The sequence below is a fragment of the Salmo salar genome, chromosome ssa10 (assembly GCF_905237065.1).
Source record: "Salmo salar chromosome ssa10, Ssal_v3.1, whole genome shotgun sequence".
Classification (NCBI taxonomy): domain Eukaryota; kingdom Metazoa; phylum Chordata; class Actinopteri; order Salmoniformes; family Salmonidae; genus Salmo; species Salmo salar.
Window position 1 is genome coordinate 115,919,134 of NC_059451.1, and position 24,064 is coordinate 115,943,197.

The 24,064-nt window shown below is 48.2% G+C and overlaps 1 protein-coding gene across 1 annotated transcript in view; it reads right to left on the reverse strand.

Annotated features, from left to right (window-relative positions):
• LOC106561624 (PDZ domain-containing RING finger protein 4) overlaps positions 1-23,737 on the reverse strand; it is a 200,805-nt gene extending 177,068 nt beyond the window's left edge. The window contains exon 1 of the mRNA XM_045688468.1: positions 23,154-23,737. Within this exon, the coding sequence (XP_045544424.1) occupies positions 23,154-23,222 (69 nt within the window). The 5' untranslated portion in view covers positions 23,223-23,737. The remainder of the gene's footprint in view (positions 1-23,153) is intronic.
• Positions 23,738-24,064: the final 327 nt, after the last annotated feature.

Genomic DNA, 24,064 nt, shown 5'->3' on the forward strand with positions numbered 1-24,064 from the left:
TAAAACACTGGTCTCATCTCACTATAAAACACTGGTCTCATCTATCTATAAAACACTGGTCTCATCTATCTATAAAACACTGGTCTCATCTATCTATAAAACACTGGTCTCATCTATCTATCTATAAAACACTGGTCTCATCTATCTATCCATAAAACACTGGTCTCATCTCACTATAAAACACTGGTCTCATCTATCTATAAAACACTGGTCTCATCTCACTATAAAACACTGGTCTCATCTAACTATAAAACACTGGTCTCATCTCACTATAAAACACTGGTCTCATCTATCTATAAAACACTGGTCTCATCTCACTATAAAACACTGGTCTCATCTCACTATAAAACACTGGTCTCATCTATCTATAAATAACTGGTCTCATCTATCTATAAAACACTGGTCTCATCTCACTATAAAACACTGGTCTCATCTCACTATAAAACACTGGTCTCATCTCACTATAAAACACTGGTCTCATCTCACTATAAAACACTGGTCTCATCTATCTATAAAACACTGGTCTCATCTATCTATAAAACACTGGTCTCATCTCACTATAAAACACTGGTCTCATCTATCTATAAAACACTGGTCTCATCTATCTATAAAACACTGGTCTCATCTATCTATAAAACACTGGTCTCATCTATCTATAAAACACTGGTCTCATCTCACTATAAAACACTGGTCTCATCTCACTATAAAACACTGGTCTCATCTCACTATAAAACACTGGTCTCATCTCACTATAAAACACTGGTCTCATCTCACTATAAAACACTGGTCTCATCTCACTATAAAACACTGGTCTCATCTCACTATAAAACACTGGTCTCATCTATCTATAAAACACTGGTCTCATCTCACTATAAAACACTGGTCTCATCTCACTATAAAACACTGGTCTCATCTCACTATAAAACACTGGTCTCATCTCACTATAAAACACTGGTCTCATCTATCTATAAAACACTGGTCTCATCTCACAATAAAACACTGGTCTCATCTCACAATAAAACACTGGTCTCATCTCACTATAAAACACTGGTCTCATCTAACTATAAAACACTGGTCTCATCTCACTATAAAACACTGGTCTCATCTCACTATAAAACACTGGTCTCATCTCACTATAAAACACTGGTCTCATCTCACTATAAAACACTGGTCTCATCTAACTATAAACACTGGTCTCATCTCACTATAAAACACTGCTCTCATCTAACTATAAAACACTGCTCTCATCTCACTATAAAACACTGGTCTCATCTCACTATAAAACACTGGGTGAATGTGGACCAGATGCCCTCCTCTCACCCCATCCACCCTGCCTTCCCCCGCCTCCCCCATGTCTCCCCCCGCTCCCCCTAGCCTCCCGCCTCCCCATGTCTCCCCCTGCCTCCCCCATGTCTCCCCCAGTCTCCCCCAGTCTCCCCTGCCTCCCCCATGTCTCCCCCTGCCTCCCCCATGTCTCCCCTTGCCTCCCCAGCCTCCCCATGTCTCCCCATGTCTCCCCCTAGCCTCCCCTGCCTCTCCCATGTCTCCCCCAAGCCTCCCCCTGCCTCTCCCATGTCTCCCCCAGTCTCCCCCCTGCCTCCCCCAGTCTCCCCTGCCTCCCCCATGTCTCCCCCTGCCTCCCCCATGTCTCCCCCAGCATCCCCCTGCCTCTCCCATGTCTCCCCCATGTCTCCCCTGCCTCCCCCATGTCTCCCCATGCCTCCCACAACCTCCCCCATGTCTCCCCCTGCCTCCCCATGTCTCCCCATGCCTCCCACAACCTCCCCCATGTCTCCCCCTGCCTCCCCCATGTCTCCCCATGCCTCCCACAACCGCCCCCATGTCTCCCCCTGCCTCCCCTGCGTCCCCCATCTTCCCCAGTCTCCCCCAGTCTCCCTCTGCTTTCCAATAGCAAGAGCCATTTGGTTTCGTTCTAGTGTTACATTGGATCAGCGGGGAGTTGCCTACGTCCTTGCCAAGCACTGCCATGGTATAAATTAATCTAATTGCTCTCCACCCATCCCAGCCCTTTGCATGACCCACAGTCACCTCTCTCTCCCCCCTCCCATCACCCACAGTCACCTCTCCCCTCCCATCACCCCTCCCCACCCGCTGCCAACTCTCCACCCCTCTCTCCCTCCCTCCCCTGTCATCACCTCTCCACCCCTCCCTCCCCCACCATCAACCGCAGTCAACTCTCCCTCCCTCCCTCCCTCTCCCTCCCTCCCTCCCTCCCCTGTCATCACACAGTCAACTCTCAACCCCTCCCTCCCATCACCCGCTGTCACCTCTCCACCCCTCCCTCCCTCCCTCCCCATCATCACCTCTCCACCCCTCCCTCCCTCCCCCATCATCACCTCTCCACCCCTCCCTCCCTCCCCCATCATCACCTCTCACCCCTCCCTCCCTCCCCCATCATCACCTCTCCACCCCTCCCTCCCCTGTCATCACCTCTCCACCCCTCCCTCCCTCCCCATCATCACCTCTCCACCCTCCCTCCCTCCCTCCCCATCATCACCTCTCCACCCCTCCCTCCCTCCCCATCATCACCTCTCCACCCCTCCCTCCCTCCCCATCATCACCTCTCCACCCCTCCCTCTCCATCATCACCTCTCCACCCCTCCCTCCCTCCCTCTACCTCCCTCCCCATCATCACCTCTCCACCCCTCCCTCCCTCCCCCATCATCACCTCTCCACCCCTCCCTCCCTCCCCCATCATCACCTCTCTACCCCTCCCTCCCTCCCCATCATCACCTCTCCACCCCTCCCTCCCTCCCCCTGTCATCACCTCTCCACCCCTCCCTCCCTCCCCATCATCACCTCTCCACCCCTCCCTCCCTCCCCATCATCACCTCTCCACCCCTCCCCATCATCACCTCTCCACCCCATCCCTCCCACCCTCCCCATCATCACCTCTCCACCCCTCCCTCCCCATCATCACCTCCCCATCCCTCCCACCCTCCCCATCATCACCTCTCCCTCCCCCCTCCCCGTCATCACCTCTCCACCCCTCCCACCTCTCTCTCTCTCCCTCCCCAACCAGGCTAGACGATGTCAGACCTGGGGCTGCGGTCTGACCCTGTGTTTGGCCCTGTTGTGTACATCAGTGGGTGGCTTTACTGCAGTGTATATACGTCTTTCCACGGCCATGTGGCTTTGATACGAGGGAATAGGTCCCAATTTCAGATGCACACCTCGTCTCTCCACAAGAGGTGCTGTTCAGATCACAATGAGCTCTCAAGTGTGTCAGACTCTCTCTCCCCCCTCTCTCTCTCTTCTCCCCTCTCTCCCACACACTCACGCCCGCCCGCCCGCACAGCTTCTACCGCCAAGCCATCAGACTGCTGAACAATTCATCAAATGGCCACCCGGACTATTTACATTGACACCCCCCCTTTTGTTTTTACACTGCTGCTACTTGCTGTTTATTATCTATGCATAGTCACTTCACCCCTACCTACATGTACAAATGACCTCTAACCTGTACCCCCACACATTGACTTGGTACCGGTACCCCCTGTATATAGCCTCATTACTAACCTGTACCCCAGCACATTGACTCAGTACTGGTACCCCCTGTATATAACCTTGTTATTGTTATTTTATTGTGTTACTTTTTATTTTATTTTTTACTTTAGTTTATTTAGTAAATATTTTCTTAACTCTATATCTTGAACTGCATTGTTGGTTAAGGGCTTGTAAGTAAGCATTTACGGTAAAGTCTACACCTGTTGTGTCTCTCCGGACCCTTAGATATAGTCAGCTGTGTACATCCTTGTGAAGTCAAGATACTTCCCAAGTGCAGACAAATGAGTATTGCTCTAGTGTTTGTGACATGCTCCTCGCTATGTTCATCAACAAAATGTTCTCAAGAAACTTTGAGAGGCACCTGAATGATTAATCAGTTAGTGTGTCGTGTCTGGAATCACTTAATTCATCCGCAGGACGCGCTCTTCAAACACCAGCGCCAGGTGTTTCTAATCAAGATATGTTTGTTTGTCTTGTGTTTTGTATGCATTACAACTACCAGGTGTGCTATGGTTTCAGGAGTCAATTTGCCATTGAAGGGAGACACGGTAACAGTTCATTTAACACACCAGCAGGCCTTGCCCCCATCAACACTCAGGTCGGGTAAACATGTCACACAACACAAGCACACACACACACACACTGAAGCTACATGTACCTAGAGATTAAATAGAAGAGATGAGAGAGAGGGAGTGAGAGAAGAGAGAAAGAGAGACAGAATAGAGGGAGTGAGAGAAAGAGAGAGAGAAAGAGAATAGAAAGAGAGAGAGAGCGAGAGGGAGTGAGAGAAAGAGAGAAAGAGAGACAGAATAGAGGGAGTGAGAGAAAGAGAGAGAGAAAGAGAATAGAAAGACAGAGAGCGAGAGGGAGTGAGAGAAAGAGAGAGAGAATAGAGAGTTAGAGATAGAGAGAGAGAGGGAATGAGAGAAAGAGAGAAAGAAAGAGATGGAGACGGAGGGAGTGAGCGAAAGAGAGAGAGATGGAGTGAGAGAGAGAGAACGAGAGAGAGAATAGAGGGAGAGAGAGAGGGAGAGAGAGAGAGAGAGAGAGAGAGAGGGAGTGAGAGAGAGCGAATAGAGAGAGTTAGAGAGAATAGAGAGTTAGAGAGAGAGAAAGAGAGAGAAGGAGTGATAGAGAGAGAATCGAGAGAGTTAGAGAGAGAGAATAGAGAGAGTTAGAGAGAATAGAGAGTTAGAGAGAGAAAGAGAGAGAGAGAGGGAGTGATAGAGAGAGAATCGAGAGAGTTAGAGAGAGGAGAGAGAGAATAGAGAGAGTTAGAGATAGAAGAGAGAGAGAGAGAGAGAGTGAGAGAGAAAGAAAGAGGGAGTGAGAGAAAGAGAGAGAGAGAGAGAATAGAGAGTTAGAGAAGAGAGAGGGAGGAGGGAGTGAGAGAGAGAAAGAAAGAGAGAATAGAGAAAGAGAGAAAGAAAGAGAGAATAGATAGTTAGAGAGAGAGTGAGAGAAAGAGAGCGAGAGAGAGAAAGAGAGCGAGAGAGAGAGAGAGAGAGAGAGAGAGAGAGAAAGAGCAAGAGAGAGAGAGAGAAATAGAGAGAATAGAGAGTTAGAGAGTGAGAGAAAGAGAGCGAGAGAAAGAGAGTTAGAGAAGAGAGAGAGAGGGAGTGAGAGAGAGAGAGAGAGAGAAAGAAAGAGAGAGAATAGAGAGGGAGTGAGAGAAAGAGAGAAATAGAGAGAATAGAGAGTTAGTGAGAGAAAGAGAGCGAGAGAGAGAGAGAGAGAGAGAGAGAGAGAGAGAGAGAGAGAGAGAGAGAGTGGAAATGATTAAACTCATTATGAAGAGCCCCCTCATGGGTGAGAAAAGATGAGGGGTGGGTCAGTGTGAGGTGAGAAGATGAGGGATGGGGGAGGTGGACAGGGTGGTCCAGGGATTTGATACATGCTTGAAAAGGTCATTGCAGCTCTAAGAAAGAGACGGAAAAGGTCAATTCAACCACTCCCTCTTAAATCGTCTTCTCCTCCCGCGCCTCCTCTCCACTCTTCCTGAATGGGATTTAGTAGATGGACTGATAAAGCCCATTGACTTGATATCTCCTCGTAAATCTGTCAGGACTAATGTCAACGGGGAGAGGGGGGCATCCTTACCAAAGTTGCAGGGCAAAATAAGACAGTCATGTTATTTAGAGTTATATTACCAGCAAACACATGAGCTGTTTGTGCTATTATCAGCTAATATACATTCAATGTCTGTTTTCCAATGTCAGTGATGAAGGGTGTCATTCTAAGCCTGTTTCAAGACCAAATAAAACAGCCATGCTGTCTAGAGGTAACTGATACACTGAGGGTGCTTGGCTGGATGTACTTTGGGTTGTCGACCATACTTGATACACACGGGAAAGTGTTGACCATGAGAACACAGCAGCATTATAGTTCTTGGCTTGGGCGGCATACCATATACACCCATATACCGGGGTATTTCAAAATGGCCACCGGATGGTTTTTCAATACTGTTTACTGTCAACACTGTCAATACATTTTAATATTTGTAGCTACTTTTTAAGTAAATACCAGCAGTCAACTTGTGCAATACGTTAGAAGATAAAACAGACTGCATTCTTCATTTCACCTGTCACATTATTTTACATGATGAAGCTTTCCATCGTTCCCCAGTGTAACATGTACACTGGGAGTCGGGAAGCAAGTTCAGGGAGTCTATTTAATGAATTAATTCATCAATAAATGAACATAGAACAAAAGAAGAAACATGCGTAGCGTACAGACATAAAACATAGGAACAGAGTCAATAACGCCTGGGGAAAGAACCAACCGGAGGGACAGATATCTGGGAAGTAATCAGGAAGGTGATGGAGTCCAGGTGAGTCTCATGAGGCGCTGATGCACGTGACGATGGTGACAGGTGTGAGTAATAATGAGCAGCCAGACGACCTCGAGCGCCGGAGAGCGCCGGAGAAAGAGTGTACGTGACACCCAGAACAGTTGAGCCAGTCACGTGTTTGTAAACAGCAGGAGAAAGCGGGAGCAGGGGAATCCAGCTGTGTTTTGACTGGGGTCGCCTTTTATATTGAAAGTCAAAGCCCATTTGTGAGTTCTCATTGAGTGGAGAAGTGCATCTGAAGATTAAAATTAGTCTGATGCCGAGCAGAAACTACAATAAAAAGCATTTTAGGTCTTCGTTAACAAAACGCAGCAAGCTATTTCTTATCCGTTTTATCCTTTTTCCAGCGAGAAAAACACAGAATTCTGCGTTATTGCGACCCCTACGTTTATCCTTGCTAGTTATGCATCTAAGTAAGTAGCTGAATGAATAAGTTGACGGACATCATATTGTGTTAGCTTTCTGCAGTGTTTGAGAAATCAAAGCCCTGTGGAGGAGTTATCTGTACAGCTGCCTCTGCTATCTTGATTTTCTTGCATTTTTGTCCTCTCCATTCTCGGCCCCTCTGCTCCTCCCCTCTCTTCTCCGAGCAGAGCAGGCAGGCCAGTTGCCCTAGCGACTCCAGACTCCACACAGACACAGCGTTTACACATGCTGCTCCAGAGCCAGTACTGTTGTTCTTCCTTCAGACAAGCATGCATCAAAACTTTGTTAATTTGCACAATGTCTCTCATTCACATTTGCTCCTCCAAACTCACCAAAAATGACATTTGGTAGCTCCTACCTATATCTGTCTAACTTTATGAGCTAGATTGCCTGTTTTAGTAAAAAAAAAAATTGTTTGCGCTCGTTAGCACATTTAGCTAGCAGCCTCCATGGAAATTCGTTATTACTTGTGCTAATTTTGTTAGCATTCTGGTAATAGAAACCCAATGGGATCTTTTCATTTTTGGGCACCCCTTTGTGTACTAAATTGGTAATACCGTAAATCCCGAGATGAGAGAAGGACGGTATGAACATCTGTATACCGCCCAACCCTGGCACATACTACCAGACCCCGTTCAAAGGCAGTTAAATATTTTGTCTTGCCCATTCACTCTCTGAATAACACAAATACACAATGTCTCAAGGCTTAAAAATCCTTCTTTAACCCATCTTCTTCCCTTTAACCTGTCTCTTCCCCTTTACTGATTGAAGTGGATTTAACATGTGACATCAATAAGCGATCATAGTTTTCACCTGGATTCACATGGTCACTCTATGTTCCCTAACTGGCGGCCCGTGTGGGGTTTTATTAGCCCCCCCAAGTTTACTGAGCCAAATTATTATTTTTAAAATAATAATTGTTACATATTAACTGCTGGACATAATTGACAGTAAAAACACCAGGACATCAGCTCCAATCTGTTCCCAAGTATTCCCACGCATAATAGAGAGACGTGTGATCGTATACAAATGTAAGCAAGGTTTAAAATATTATATCTGCTTGGGCTTCTTTTGGTCAATTTGCAGTCTACATTCCAGCCGCCCGACCATTAGCTCAAGAAACAAATGGGCCCGTGGCTGAATCTAGTTGATGATACCTGGTATATGTCATGGAAAGAGCATGTGTTCCTAATGTTTTGGACACTCAGTGTTTATTACCAATGTAGTAACACAGCCACGTTATCCAGAGTGACCGTTCTGATTCAATGTCACATGCTTGTCACAGACTACAAACACATGCTGTTTCTGATACTACTGTATCTGCTATAGCTATGGTATTACAGTATCATAGTAATATCCTCACACAAATGGCTCTGTCACGGCGTTCAGTGAACATGTACTGTTTTTTTAAGAATCGCCTGCATGAAATATATATAAAATACTTTAAATAGAATCTGTAGTATTTGCGTATTCAGTGTAAGCCATTGCTATGTAACCCACTGCAGCATGCTCTTCCTAAGCAGACCAGAGAACTAATACCAGACGCTTCAGGCTGGGACAGGGAACAGGAGAGGGAGATAAATATTCCTGCTTTGTAAACAATTGTGCAAAGTGGAAAAAGATCAACTCAGCATCTATATTGCATCTACTTTTCTGACGGATCTCAAACCAGAGGGAGAGAGAGAGAGAGAGCGAGAGAGAGAGCGAGAGAGAGAGCGAGAGCGAGAGAGAGAGAGAGAGAGCGAGAGAGAGCGAGAGAGAGAGAGCGAGAGAGCGAGAGAGAGAGAGCGAGAGAGAGCGAGAGAGAGCGCGAGAGCGAGAGAGAGAGGGCGAGAGAGAGAGGGCGAGAGAGAGGGCGAGAGAGGGCGCGAGCGAGAGAGAGCGAAAGAGAGCGAGAGAGAGCGAGAGAGAGCGAGAGAGAGCGAGAGAGAGAGAGAGCGAGAGAGAGAGCGAGAGAGAGCGAGAGCGAGAGAGAGCGAGAGAGAGAGCGAGAGAGAGCGAGAGGGAGAGCGAGAGGGAGAGAGAGCGAGGAGAGCGCGAGAGGGAGAGATCAATTTGTGTTGCAATCAAACATGGTGGTGGAGCTGGATGATGACAGATCTGGATTCTGATTAAAACCTTGAGGATGAAGTACAGTTGAAGCGCCGACTCGTTTGGGGTTGGCGACAGGGGTAGACGGGGGTAGAAATATGGCCCTGGGTTATTCCCAGGGAGATGGGAGGACAGCAAAATGAGAGCCAGATTATATTTCAGCGTAATCTCTGGCAGGTGGACACAAGATCAATCAAGCTTCACATTCCTCCACCCTTTGTTGTCTCCTGTCAATTTTAACGGTTGAGGGACATCATTCAAAAAAATGTAATGGGACATCAAGATGGATGAGAACATTTGTAGCTAGCAGTCTGGAGATAGAGAGAGAGGGAGGAGGAGAGAGAGAGAGGGAGGGAGGGGTAGAGATAGAGAGAGAGGGAGGAGTAGAGAGAGAGAGAGGGAGGAGTAGAGAGAGAGTGGGGGGAGGGGTAGAGATAGAGAGAGAGGGGGAGTAGAGAGAGAGAGGGAGGGAGGGGTAGAGATAGAGAGAGAGGGAGGAGTAGAGAGAGAGAGGGAGGGAGGAGTAGAGAGGGAGAGAGAGGGAGGAGTAGAGAGAGAGTGGGGGAGGAGTAGAGATAGAGAGAGAGGGAGGAGTAGAGAGAGAGAGGGAGGGAGGGGTAGATATAGAGAGAGAGGGAGGAGTAGAGATAGAGAGAGAGGGAGGAGTAGAGAGAGAGAGGGAGGGAGGAGTAGAGATAGAGAGAGAGGGAGGAGTAGAGAGAGAGTGGGGGATGGGTAGAGATAGAGAGGGAGGGAGGGGTAGAGATAGAGAGAGAGGGAGGAGTAGAGAGAGAGTGGGGGATGGGTAGAGATAGAGGGAGAGGGGGGAGGGAGGGGTAGAGATAGAGAGAGAGGGAGGAGTAGAGATAGAGAGAGATGGGGAGGGAGGGGTAGAGAGAGATGGGGAGGGAGGGGTAGAGAGAGATGGGGAGGGAGGGGTAGAGAGAGAGAGATGGGGAGGGAGGGGTAGAGAGAGAGAGATGGGGAGGGAGGGGTAGAGAGAGATGGGGAGGGAGGGGTAGAGAGAGAGAGATGGGGAGGGAGGGGTAGAGAGAGAGAGATGGGGAGGGAGGGGTAGAGATAGAGAGAGAGGGAGGAGTAGAGAGAGAGAGGGAGGGAGGAGTAGAGATAGAGAGAGAGGGAGGAGTAGAGAGAGAGTGGGGGATGGGTAGAGATAGAGAGGGAGGGAGGGGTAGAGATAGAGAGAGAGGGAGGAGTAGAGAGAGAGTGGGGGATGGGTAGAGATAGAGGGAGAGGGGGGAGTAGAGATAGAGAGAGATGGGGAGGGAGGGGTAGAGAGAGAGAGGGAGGGAGGAGTAGAGAGAGAGTGGGGGATGGGTAGAGATAGAGGGAGAGGGGGAGGGAGGGGTAGAGATAGAGAGAGAGGGAGGAGTAGAGATAGAGAGAGATGGGGAGGGAGGGGTAGAGAGAGAGAGATGGGGAGGGAGGGGTAGAGAGAGAGAGAGATGGGGAGGGAGGGGTAGAGAGAGAGAGATGGGGAGGGAGGGGTAGAGAGAGAGAGAGATGGGGAGGGAGGGGTAGAGAGAGAGAGAGATGGGGAGGGAGGGGTAGAGAGAGAGAGAGATGGGGAGGGAGGGGTAGAGAGAGAGAGCGATGGGGAGGGAGGGGTAGAGAGAGAGAGCGATGGGGAGGGAGGGGTAGAGAGAGAGAGCGATGGGGAGGGAGGGGTAGAGAGAGAGAGATGGGGAGGGAGGGGTAGAGAGAGAGAGATGGGGAGGGAGGGGTAGAGAGAGAGAGCGATGGGGAGGGAGGGGTAGAGAGAGAGAGATGGGGAGGGAGGGGTAGAGAGAGAGATGGGGAGGGAGGGGTAGAGAGAGAGAGATGGGGAGGGAGGGGTAGAGAGAGAGAGATGGGGAGGGAGGGGTAGAGAGAGAGAGATGGGGAGGGAGGGGTAGAGAGAGAGAGATGGGGAGGGAGGGGTAGAGAGAGAGAGATGGGGAGGGAGGGGTAGAGAGAGAGAGATGGGGAGGGAGGGGTAGAGAGAGAGAGATGGGGAGGGAGGGGTAGAGAGAGAGAGATGGGGAGGGAGGGGTAGAGAGAGAGAGATGGGGAGGGAGGGGTAGAGAGAGAGAGATGGGGAGGGAGGGGTAGAGAGAGAGAGATGGGGAGGGAGGGGTAGAGAGAGAGAGATGGGGAGGGAGGGGTAGAGAGAGAGAGATGGGGAGGGAGGGGTAGAGATAGAGAGATGGGGAGGGAGGGGTAGAGAGAGAGATGGGGAGGGAGGGGTAGAGAGAGAGAGATGGGGAGGGAGGGGTAGAGAGAGAGAGATGGGGAGGGAGGGGTAGAGAGAGAGAGAGGGGGAGGGAGGGGTAGAGAGAGAGAGAGGGGGAGGGAGGGGTAGAGAGAGAGAGGGAGGGAGGAGTAGAGAGAGAGCGATGGGGAGGGGAGGGGTAGAGAGAGAGAGAGATGGGGAGGGAGGGGTAGAGAGAGAGAGAGGGGGAGGGAGGGGTAGAGAGAGAGAGAGGGGGAGGGAGGGGTAGAGAGAGAGAGAGGGGGAGGGAGGGGTAGAGATAGAGAGAGAGGGAGGAGTAGAGAGAGAGTGGGGGATGGGTAGAGATAGAGGGAGAGGGGGGGAGGGAGGGGTAGAGATAGAGAGAGAGGGAGGAGTAGAGATAGAGAGAGATGGGGAGGGAGGGGTAGAGAGAGATGGGGAGGGAGGGGTAGAGAGAGAGAGAGAGAGATGGGGAGGGGTAGAGAGAGAATGGGGAGGGAGGGGTAGAGATAGAGAGAGAGAGATGGGGAGGGAGGGGTAGAGAGAGAGCGATGGGGAGGGAGGGGTAGAGAGAGAGCGATGGGGAGGGAGGGGTAGAGAGAGAGCGATGGGGAGGGGTAGAGAGAGAGAGAGATGGGGAGGGAGGGGTAGAGAGAGAGATGGGGAGGGAGGGGTAGAGAGAGAGAGATGGGGAGGGAGGGGTAGAGAGAGAATGGGGAGGGAGGGGTAGAGAGAGAATGGGGAGGGAGGGGTAGAGAGAGAGAGATGGGGAGGGAGGGGTAGAGAGAGAGAGATGGGGAGGGAGGGGTAGAGAGAGAGGGGGAGGGAGGGGTAGAGATAGAGAGAGAGGGTGGAGGGAGGGGTAGAGATAGAGGGGGGAGGGAGGGGTAGAGATAGAGAGAGAGGGGGGAGGGAGGGGTAGAGAGAGGGAGGGAGGGGTAGAGATAGAGAGAGGCAGGGAGGGAGGGGTAGAGAGAGAGAGAGAGAGAGAGAGAGAGAGAGAGAGAGAGAGAGAGAGAGAGAGAGAGAGAGAGAGAGAGAGAGGGGAGGGAGGGGTAGAGATAGAGATAGAGAGAGAGAGAGAGAGAGAGAGAGGGAGGGGTAGAGATACAGCTTTACTTTGATCCTAAGGTATTTTTGTATACTCCTATCATAATATAATCCACTGAGTGTACAAAACATTAGGACCACCTTCCTAATATTGACTTGCACCCCCTTTTGCCCTCAGAACAGCCTCATTCGTCGGGTCATGGATTCTACAAGGTGATGAAAGCATTCCACAGGGATGCTGATCCATGTTGACTCCAATGCTTCCCACAGTTTTGTCAAGTTGGCTGGATGTCCTTTTGATGGTGGACCATTCTTGACACACACAGGAAACTGTTGAGCGTGAAAAACCTCACCAGCGTTGCAGTTCTTAACATTTACATTTTACATTCACACACTCAAACCGGTGCGCCTGGCACCTACTACCATACTGCATTCAATGGCACTTCAATATTTTGTTTTGCCCATTCACCCTCTGAATGGCACACATACACAATCCATGTCTCAAGGCTTAAAAATCTTTCTTTGACCTGTCTCCTCCCCTTCATCTACACTGATTGAAGTGGATTTAACAGGTGACATCAATAAGGGATCATAGCTTCACCTGGATTCACCTGGTCAGTATATGTCATTTAGCAAAAGATTGTATCCAAATATGTGCATACATTATATGTATGGGTGGCCCAGGAATCAAACCCACTATCCAGACGTTACGAGCACCATGCTCTACCAACTGAGCTACAGAAAGAAAAGATCAACGTCAGCTAAGCTAACGAATGTAGCAGCTCCACTCCGCTACGCTAGCTGCTCCACTCCGCTACGCTAGCTGCTCCACTCATCAACATCTGTGGTGCTGCTAATTAGCCACACATCAGTGGGTCTGAGCCAAACACAGACAATGTGTGACACTCACGAGAGGAACCCATGATACACTGGGATTTTAAAACATCTGTACCAGAGCACAGACGAAAGAAACATTGTTATTGTCTAAAATAAAGCCTTTGGGAGCATGGAGTGCAAAAACGATGTTATTGTACAAAGAATGCCTTTTGGGACTTTGAGACATGTGGTAGTATGTCAAGGGTTCAGAACAACCTATGATAAGGAAAATAAAAGCTGTTAAGCATGTCAGTAGTGTTGACATGTGTTTTATCCTCGTTCCAGAGACATCTCTGTCTCCACCAACAGGACACACCTAGGGACTAACTAAAATAGACACTGGATGAGAGGAACAAAGGATGAAACTCATCCATGTCATTAAGGGAGAGACAGAGAAAATGAGAGATGGAGGAGGGATGATGAGAGGAGGCTGACAGAGGCAGAGAGAGAAGGAGGGATGATGAGAGGTGGCTGAAAAAGAGGCAAAGAGAGAGAAGGAGGGACAAAATAAAAGCTGGAAAGCGAGAGTAAGAAACAAAATGAACAGAAAGAAAAAAAAAATGATGTGGCCTCTTGGTCAGGACCAGGGCTGATAATAAATGTCCTCCTTGTGAGAAAGCTTTGCAGGCCAGAGGAGAGAGGTGAACACATTGTCATGCTGCGAGCACCTGCAGTCTTGAGAACAGAGACAGGGAGAAAGAGAGAGAGAAAGCCTACAGAGAGAGAGATGAGAGAGAGAGCGAACAAAGAGAGAGAAAGAACAGAGAGAGGGAGAGAGAGACGAGAGAGCGAACAGAGAAATAAAGTGGACAGAGAAAGAGAAAGTAAGTCATGAATCTCCCACAGCTCGTGGGGTCAGGGCAGCAGGGATAGTGTCAAAATGGTTTCTGAGTGTGAACACTAGAGAAGAGAGGGGGAGGTGTGAGTGACCAACCACTGTGACACTGACTCCTGCTCATGAAACGAACCCGCTGTAAGACTGACCTCTCTCACGCTGAGATGAAGTCACACACTGCGGGAAGACACTCTGCATAATGAGAAGGGAACCAGGGTGTGTGTGTGTGTGTGTGTGTGTGTGTGTGTGTGTGTGTGTGTGTGAGAGAGTGAGAGAGAGAGTGCATGCGTTGTGAGAGAGAGAGGGGTGGTGTGAAAGAGAAGAAGTGTTGCCACTCCAACCAGAGAGAGAGAGAACTTTGAGAAGAGTCCCATAAGAAAGCTGGTCCTGGGGCTCTGTTCACAAACACAAACAAACCCCACAGAGCCCCAGGACAGCAACACAATTACAGCCAACCAAACCATGAGAAAACCAAAATATAATTACTTCATAAAAAACAGAGCAAACTAGAATGCTACTTGGTCCTAAACAGAGAGAAGAATACCAGACCACTGTGACTGACGCAAACTTAAAAAACGCTTTGACTATGTACATACTCAGTGACATTAGCCTTGCTATTGAGAAAGGTTGCCTTAGCCTGTCATCTCTTGACAGCCAGGTCTGCCTATGTGCACACTGCCCACAAAATGAGGTGGAAACTGAGCTGTGCTTCCTAACCACCTGCCAAATGTATGACAATATTAGAGACACATACAGTTGAAGTCGGAAGTTTACATACACCTTTCTCACAATTCCTGACATTTAAACGTTTCTCACAATTCCTGACATTCAATCCTAGTAAAAATTCCCCGTTTTAGGTCAGTTAGGATCACCAGTATATTTTAAGAATGTGAAATGTCAGAATAATAATAGAGAGAATTATTTATTTCAGCTTTTATTTCTTTCATCACATTCCCAATGGGTCAGAAGGTTACATACACTCAATTAGTATTTGTTAGCATTGCCTTTAAATTGTTTAACTTGGGTCAAACGTTTCAGATAGCCCTTCACAAGCTTCCCACAATAAGTTTTTTGTCCCATTCCCCCTGACAGAGCTGGTGTAACTGAGTCAGGTTTGTAGGCCTCCTTGCTCTCACACGCTTTTTCAGTTCTGCCCACAAATTTTCTATAGGCTTGAGGTCAAGGCTTTGTGATGGCCACTTCAATACCTTGACTTTGTTGTCCTTAAGCCATTTTGCCACAAATTTGGAAGTATGCTTGGAGTCATTGTCCATTTGGAAGACCCATTTGCGACCAAGCTTTAACATCCTGACTGATGTCTTGAGATGTTGCTTCAATATATCCACATAATTTTCCTCCCTCATGATGCCATCTATTTTGTGAAGTGCACTAGTCCCTTCTGCTGCAAAGCATCCCCACAACATGATGCTGCCACCCCCGTGCTTCATGGTTGGGATGGTGGACTTCGGCTTGCAAGCCTCCCCCTTTATCCTACTAACATAACGATGGTCATTATGGCCAAACAGTTCTATTTTTGTTTCATCAGACCAGAGGATATTTCTCCAAATAATACGATCTTTGTCCCTATGTGCAGTTGCAAACCGTAGTCTGGCTTTTTTATGGCAGTTTTGGAGCAGTGGCTTCTTCCTTGCTGAGCAGCCTTTCAGGTTATGTCAATATAGGACTCGTTTTACTTGGATATAGATACTTTTGTACCTGTTTCCTCCAGTATCTTCACAAGGTCCTTTGCTGTTGTTCTGGGATTGATTTGCACTTTTCGCACCAAAGTACGTTCATCTCTAGGAGACAGAACACGTCTCCTCCCTGACCGGTATGACGGCTGCGTGGTCCCATGGTGTTGATACTTATGTACTATTGTTTGTACAGATGAACGTGGTACCTTCAGGCATTTGGAAATTGCTCCAAAGGATGAACCGGACTTGTGGAGGTTTCCAATTTTTTTCTGAAGTCTTGGCTGATTTTCTGAGGTCTTGGCTGACCCGGACCATAGCCTCGACAACACAGCGGGACAGACAAATGAAGAACCCCAAGCCCAGGGGATCCCACCCCCCTGTTAGCTCCTTATGGACTCAAACAGGAAATATATATAAGAAAATAAAAATGTTCACAAACACACAGTGTTTAAACTCCAGTGCCCAAATACCCAGCGCACCCTAGACATTCTGTCTGAGGACCAACCAGGGTCACCCAGCCACATAATAATACACACAGGCACAAACGACAAGAGAGCACAGCAGGAAAGGGTGGCCACAGCACTCAAGGGAGTGATTGAAAAATCTTCTTCTACTTTCCCCATTTACGCACAAGTCTCCACCCTGCTACCACGAAAAGACTTCCACCCTACTGCCATACAGCGAGTACAGCGAGTAAACGCAAGCATTTCCTGTGACTGTGCCTCAAAACCAAATGATTACCTGGCCCACCACTCCACTCTGGACTTGAACAGCCTTTACGACCAGGTCCACCTATACAAGGCAGCAGTACCCAACTTCGCCCGGACCCTAAAGGACATTACCCTCATCCACAGCCCCAACACCTCACATAGGAGCAACAGATCAATAGACGCCCCGCCCAGACCAGCGAGACACTCTCCCAGACCTGCGGGAAATGCTACAGATGGAAGGAAAGTAGTGTGAAAACCTACCAAAAATCAATTAGGCAACAACAAATTCAATCCCTTCTAGGAAATTTCCTGGACAAAACATTCCACTGTAATAGTGAAGGTATAAACTTGGCAGTAGAAAACCTAAACAGTATATTTGCCCTCTCATCTTCCCTATCAAATCAAAAAATGTCAAACAGAAAACCAAAGAAAATGAACAACAATGACAAATGGTTTGATGAAGAATACAAAAACCTAAGAAAGAAATTGAGAAACCTATCCAACCAAAAACATAGAGACCCAGAAAACCTGAGCCTACGCCTTCACTATGGGGAATCACTAAAACAATACAGAAATACCCTCGGAAAAAGAAGGAACAGCACATCAGAAATCAGCTCAATGTAATTGAAGAATCCATAGACTCTAACCACTTCTGGGAAAATAGGAAAACACTAAACAAACAACAACACGAAGAGTTATCTATCCAAAACGGAGATGTATGGGTAAACCATTTCTCTTCTTTTTGGCCCTATAACAAAGTACCCTAATTGACAAACAAATAAACCAAAACAAAGGCAAAGTCTTATCATGCTTTGTTGATTTCAATAAAGCTTTTGGCTCATTTTGACATTAGGGTCTGCGATACAAATGTATGGAAAATGGTGTTGGGGGAAAAACATACGACATTATAAAATCCATGTACACAAACAACAAGTGTGCGGTTAAAATTGACAAAAAAAAATCTTTTCTTTCCACTGGTGCTTCTGTCCCCAACCAAGGAGCCGACCTACAACAGCACCTAGATCTTCTGCACAGATCCTGTCAGACTTGGGCCCTGACAGTAAATCTCAGCAAGACAAAAATAATGGTTTTCCAAATAAGGTCCAGTCGCCAGGACCACAAATACAAATTCCATCTAGACACCGTTGCCCTAGAGCACAGAAATAAACGATACATACCTTGGCCTAAACATCAGCGCCACAGGTAACTTCGACAAAGCTGTGAACAATCTGAGAGACAAGGCAAGAAGGGCCTTTTATGCCATCAAAAGGAACATAAAATTCAACATTCCAACTAGGATCTGGCTAAAAATACTTGAATCAGTTATAGAACCCATTGCCCTAAATGGTTGTGAGATCTGGGGTCCGCTCACCAACCAAGAATTCATAAAATGGGACAAACCCCAAATTAAGACTGCATGCAGAATTCTGCCAGAAAATATCCTCAGTGTACAATGCAAATCACCAAATAATGAATGCAGAGCAGAATTAGGCCGATACCCGATAATGATCAAAATCCAGAAAAGAGACGTTAAATTCTACAACCACCTAAAAGGAAGTGATTCCCAAATCTTCCATAACAAAGCCATCACCTACAGAGAAATTAACCTGGAGAAGAGCCAGCTGGTTATGGGGCTCTGTTCACAAACACAAACAGAGCCCCAGGACAGCAACACAATTAGACACAACCAAATCATGAGAAAACAAAAAGATAGTTACTTGACACATTGGAAAGAATTAACAAAAAAACTAAGCAAACTAGATGCTATTTGGCCCTAAACAGAGAGTGCATAGTGGCAGAATACCTGACCACTGTGACTGACCCAAACTTAAGGAAAGCTTTGACTATGTACAGACTTGAGAAAGGCCACCGTAGGCAGACCTGGCTCTCAAGAGAAGACAGGCTATGTGCACACTGCCCACAAAATGAGGTGGAAACTGAGCTGCACTTCCTAACCTCCTGCCAATTGTATGACCATATTAGAGACACATATTTCCCTCAGATTACACAGATCCACAAATAATTTGAAAACATACCCCATATTCATAAACTCCCATATCTATTGGGTGAAATACCACAGTGTGCCATCACAGCAGCAAGATGTGTCACCTGTTGCCACAAGAAAAGGGCAACTAGTGAAGAACAAACACCATTGTAAATATAACCCATATTTATTTTCCCTTTTGTACTTTAACTATTTGCACATCATTATAACACTGTATATATTCATAATATGACATTTGAAATGTCTTTATTCTTTTAGAACTTCTGTGAGTGTAATGTTTACTGTTAATTTGTATTGTCTATTTCACTTTTGTTTATTAGCTACTTCACTTGCGTTGGCAATGTAAATGTGTTTCCCATGCCAATAAAGCCCTTAAATTGAATTGAATTAGAGAGAGAGAGAGAGAGAGAGAGACAGCGAGACAGAGAGAGGGAGAGAGAGAGAGACAGCGAGACAGAGAGAGAGAGAGAGAGACAGCGAGAGAGAGAGAGAGAAAGAGAGAGAGAGACAGAGAGAGAGAATCCTCTGGGCAGTGGAGCTCTCACAGATACACAGCGGGTTGGAAGTGTGTCAGTGTGTCTGTGTTCAGGAAGAGACTCGTGACAGAGGAGGGAAGAGTACGGAGCTCACACACTCCTTTCCTTTTCTCTCTCTCGCTCAATACCTTTCTCTCTCTTCATCTGTTGCCGTGATTCTCTTTCCCATCTCCATTCCTCAACCATCTTTCCTTCTTTCTTTCTTACTCCCTCTCCTATGTCTCCCTCTTTCCCTCCTTCTCTCCCTTCTCTCTCTCTTATGTTTCTCCCTCTTTCCCTCCTCTCTCTCTCCTATGTCTCTTCCTCTTTCCCTCCTCCTCTCTCTCGTCTCCTTCCTATGAAAGTTTCAACTAGGTTTGCTTAGTTTGATAATTAGCCAGGTCCTTCAGTACAGATGCTTACAGTATCTGATGCACGCATCACCTTTATTCATTCATACCACACCAATGATTATGACAATGGTAGTCGCTATGGCACTGACTCCTGACAGAAGGCACTGAGAAAACATAGCCCGCTAACCAAGCTCCTCTCCTTTCTCTCCTCATCTCTTCTCTTCCTCCTCCTTTCTCTCTCCTTTCCTCCTCTCCTCTCTTCCTCATCCTCTTCTCTCCCTCTCACCTTCCCTCTCCTCTCCACTCCTCTACCTTCCCCTCCTTTCCACTCCTCTACCCTCCACTCCTCTACCTTCCACTCCTCTCCTCTCCTCTACCCTCCACTCCTCTCCTACCCTCCACTCCTCTACCTTCCTCTTTTACTCCTCTACCTTCCTCTCCACTCCTCTACCTTCCCCTCCTTTCCACTCCTCTACCTTCCACTCCTCTCCTCTCCTCTACCCTCCACTCCTCTACCTTCCTCTCCTCTCCACTCCTCTACCTTCCTCTCTACTCCTCTACCTTCCTCTCCTCTCCACTCCTCTACCTTCCTCTCCACTCCTCTACCTTCCTCTCCACTTCTTTCCTCTCTCCACTCCTTTCCTCTCTCCACTCCTCTACCTTCCTCTCCACTCCTCTACCTTCCTCTCCACTCCTCTACCTTCCTCTCCACTCCTCTACCTTCCTCTCCACTCCTCTACCTTCCTCCACAAGGGTAAAGAGAGACATTTCACATCTAATTGATACAGCGGAGGGTTGTATACACTGTAAATCGGCTGTGATCACACTGGTGTGAAGACTGCCTGTTGGAGGGATGGGGGTTGGTGGAGCTCCATGGTTGAGGTCCGGGAGTGGCTGAGCTCCTCAGTTATTAGCCTGTCATGAGATAAGGGCTGCTGGGGGAGACAGGAGAGACTGGGGGGAATGAGGGAGACTGGGAAGACTGGGGGTGCTGGGTGGAATGGGGAGACTGGAGGTGCTGGGGGAGACTGGAGGTGCTGGGGGAGACTGGAGGTGCTGGGGGAGACTGGAGGTGCTGGGGGAGACTGGAGGTGCTGGGGGAGACTGGAAGTGCTGGGGGAGACAGGGAGTGCTGGGGGAGACTGGAGGTGCTGGGGGAGACTGGAGGTGCTGGGGGAGACAGGGAGTGCTGGGGGAGACTGGAGGTGCTGGGGGAGACTGGAGGTGCTGGGGGAGACTGGAAGTGCTGGGGGAGACTGGAAGTGCTGGGGGAGACAGGGAGTGCTGGGGGAGACAGGGAGTGCTGGGGGAGACAGGGAGTTCTGGGGGAGACAGGGAGTGCTGGGGGAGACAGGGAGTGCTGGGGGAGACAGGGAGTTCTGGGGGAGACAGGGAGTGCTGGGGGAGACAGGGAGTGCTGGGGGAGACAGGGAGTTCTGGGGGAGACAGGGAGTGCTGGGGGAGACAGGGAGTGCTGGGGGGAATAGGGGAGAATGGGAAGACTGGGGAGACTGGGGGTGCTGGGGGAGATTGTGGTATGCAGAAGACTGGGGAGACTGGGGGTGCTGGGGGAGATTGAGGTATGCAGAAGACTGGGGAGAACTAGGGGGGAAATGGAGGAGATTGAGGTAGTATATGAAAGACTTAGAACACACACTTACCAACTGAGCCACACAAGATCACAATTTAAAGATATCTTTTGAGATCCGCATACTGATAATCAAACTGATACAATAGGAGAGTAATGCTTACTAGTGCACCAAAGGATTAAATCATTAACTGTTTGGGGTGAGACATACACAGTCATTGTTTCTTGAAGACCAAAGCAGAACAAGTGAAGTACTAGTGTAAATTGCCTAGGGCACTGCACTTCCATGAGATTGAGATGACAACACCTGCAGAGTGCTGAAACACACAGCATGACAGGACCTAAACCCTACACACTCTGCTACTGAACACACAGCATGACAGGACCTAAACCCTACACACTCTGCTATTAAACACACAGCATGACAGGACCTAAACCCTACACACTCTGCTATTAAACACACAGCATGACAGGACCTAAACCCTACACAGTCTGCTATTAAACACACAGCATGACAGGACCTAAACCCTACACAGTCTGCTATTAAACACACAGCATGACAGGACCTAAACCCTACACAGTCTGCTATTAAACACACAGCATGACAGGACCTAAACCCTACACAGTCTGCTATTAAACACACAGCATGACAGGACCTAAACCCTACACACTCTGCTATTAAACACACAGCATGACAGGACCTAAACCCTACACAGTCTGCTATTAAACACACAGCATGACAGGACCTAAACCCTACACAGTCTGCTATTAAACACACAGCATGACAGGACCTAAACCCTACACAGTCTGCTACTGAACACACAGCATGACAGGACCTAAACCCTAAACAGTCTGCTGTTAAACACACAGCATGACATGACCTAAACCCTACACACTCTGCTACTGAACACACAGCATGACAGGACCTAAACCCTACACACTCTGCTACTGAACACACAGCATGACAGGACCTAAACCCTACACACTCTGCTATTAAACACACAGCATGACATGACCTAAACCCTACACACTCTGCTATTAAACACACAGCATGACAGGACCTAAACCCTACACAGTCTGCTATTAAACACACAGCATGACAGGACCTAAACCCTACACAGTCTGCTATTAAACACACAGCATGACAGGACCTAAACCCTACACAGTCTGCTATTAAACACACAGCATGACAGGACCTAAACCCTACACAGTCTGATACTGAACACACAGGCAAACAACTCACTTTGTGCAAGCCAGTCACAAATTGCTCAATCCCCCAAAAACTGCTTTTTACCCCTTCCCAGAGCATGTCTACTCTACCCTGCTCTTCACTACTCTACCCTGATCTACCCTGCTATACCCTAACCTACTCTACCCTAACCTGCTCTATCCTACTCTACCCTGCTCTATCCTACTCTACCCTGCTCTATCCTACTCTACCCTAACCTACTCTACCCTACTCTACCCTGGTCTACCCTGCTTACCCTACCCTAACCTGCTCTACCCTGCTCTACCCTACTCTACCCTACTCTACCCTACTCTACCCTACTCTACCCTGCTCTACCCTGCTCTACCCTGCTCTACCCTACTCTACCCTACTCTACCCTTTTCTACTCTACTCTACCCTGCTCTACTCAACTCTACTCAACTCTACTCTACTCTATTCTAGTATACTCAGGTGAGTGTACTTTAGTACCAACAGTCTTCTCAACCTGCTCTCAGACTCTCTGGCTGGCTGGCTCTCTGGCTGGCTGGCTGACTGACTGACTCTCTGGCTGGCTGGCTGACTGACTGACTCTCTGGCTGGCTCGCTGACTCTCTGGCTGGCTTGCTGAATGGGCACCACTCTACTCTGACACTTTAAAGACCACTCTGCCTCGCTGCATCAAATACATGAGTCTCTCTGTCCTAATCCTCTCCCTGTATTTATCTCTCATTCTCTTTGTCTTAGCTGAAATGTCTGACACTGTCCTCCTAACAGGTATAAAACACAGCTCCTCTCAACACACAGCAGAGATGCAAGATAGTAAAACTGCTCTGCACAGACCACACACACACACACACACACACACACACACACACACACACACACACACACACACACACACGAACACCATACACAACACACACACACCATACACACCACACACACACCATACACACCACACACACACCATACACACCACACACACACCATACACAACACACACACACCATACACAACACACACACACCATACACACCACACACACACCATACACAACACACACACACCATATACAGCACACACACCATACACAACACACACACACCATACACAACACACACACACCATACACAAAAGCACCCTGACTGAATGGCAGCAGCGATCCCCTGCATCAGAGATGGCTCCACTCACCTGTGCGATCTCATACAGCAGCTTATAGTGTTCCTCTTGTTTCTGTAAAGTGCACAGATTGCAGCCCATTCTAGTCGTCGTGGCAACGCCGGACGTCCAATCGTCCCCGAGCGACAGCAGCGGCAGTGGAACTGTACGGACGGGGTCACCCTCCAGACCAGTGCACCCGTTCTCATCAGTCACTCTGTACAGGGCATCACACACTCATACACACACAGTCGTAAACAAACCCACACAGTTGTTCACAGACAACCACAGAAAAGCTCCAGCTGGTTGTAATAGAGAAATGCTCTTATAGAAGCCCTGACTGTAATGGATACACTAGTAGCGATGGTGGTAGTAATAGTAGCAGTTTCAGCATCTTCCGGTGCCTCTCTCCTCTCTCTCTCACTCACACACACACACACACACCACACGCTGGAGTTGTGACTCCCGCTCTCCCGCTCACTGGGTAAGACACGCCCTCTTTTCCCTCTCAGCCTCGGTGCACATGACTACGCAGAGAGCTGCTCATGAATAATGAGGTAGGATGGGTTAATATTAATGAGGGGTGTAGTTAGGGGGCCATGGAAAGGTGGAAGGGGCGTATGGTACCCAGAGTGTTGGCTCATTAAGATCGAAGCACAGTTACACAATGATGTTCCTTTGTGTGAGCAGCATTGGATTCACACCGCATTATACAGAGAGAGCGAGAGAGAGAGCGAGAGAGAGAGAGAGAGAGAGAGAGAGAGAGAGTCAGAGAAAGTCAGAGAGACAGTCAGAGAGAGAGAGAGAGAGACCGAGAGAGAGATGGAGAGACAGTCAGAGAGAGAGAGAGAGAGAGAGAGAGTCAGAGAGACAGTCAGAGAGAGACAGAGAGAGAGAGAGAGAGAGAGAGAGAGAGAGAGCGAGAGACAGTCAGAGAGAGAGAG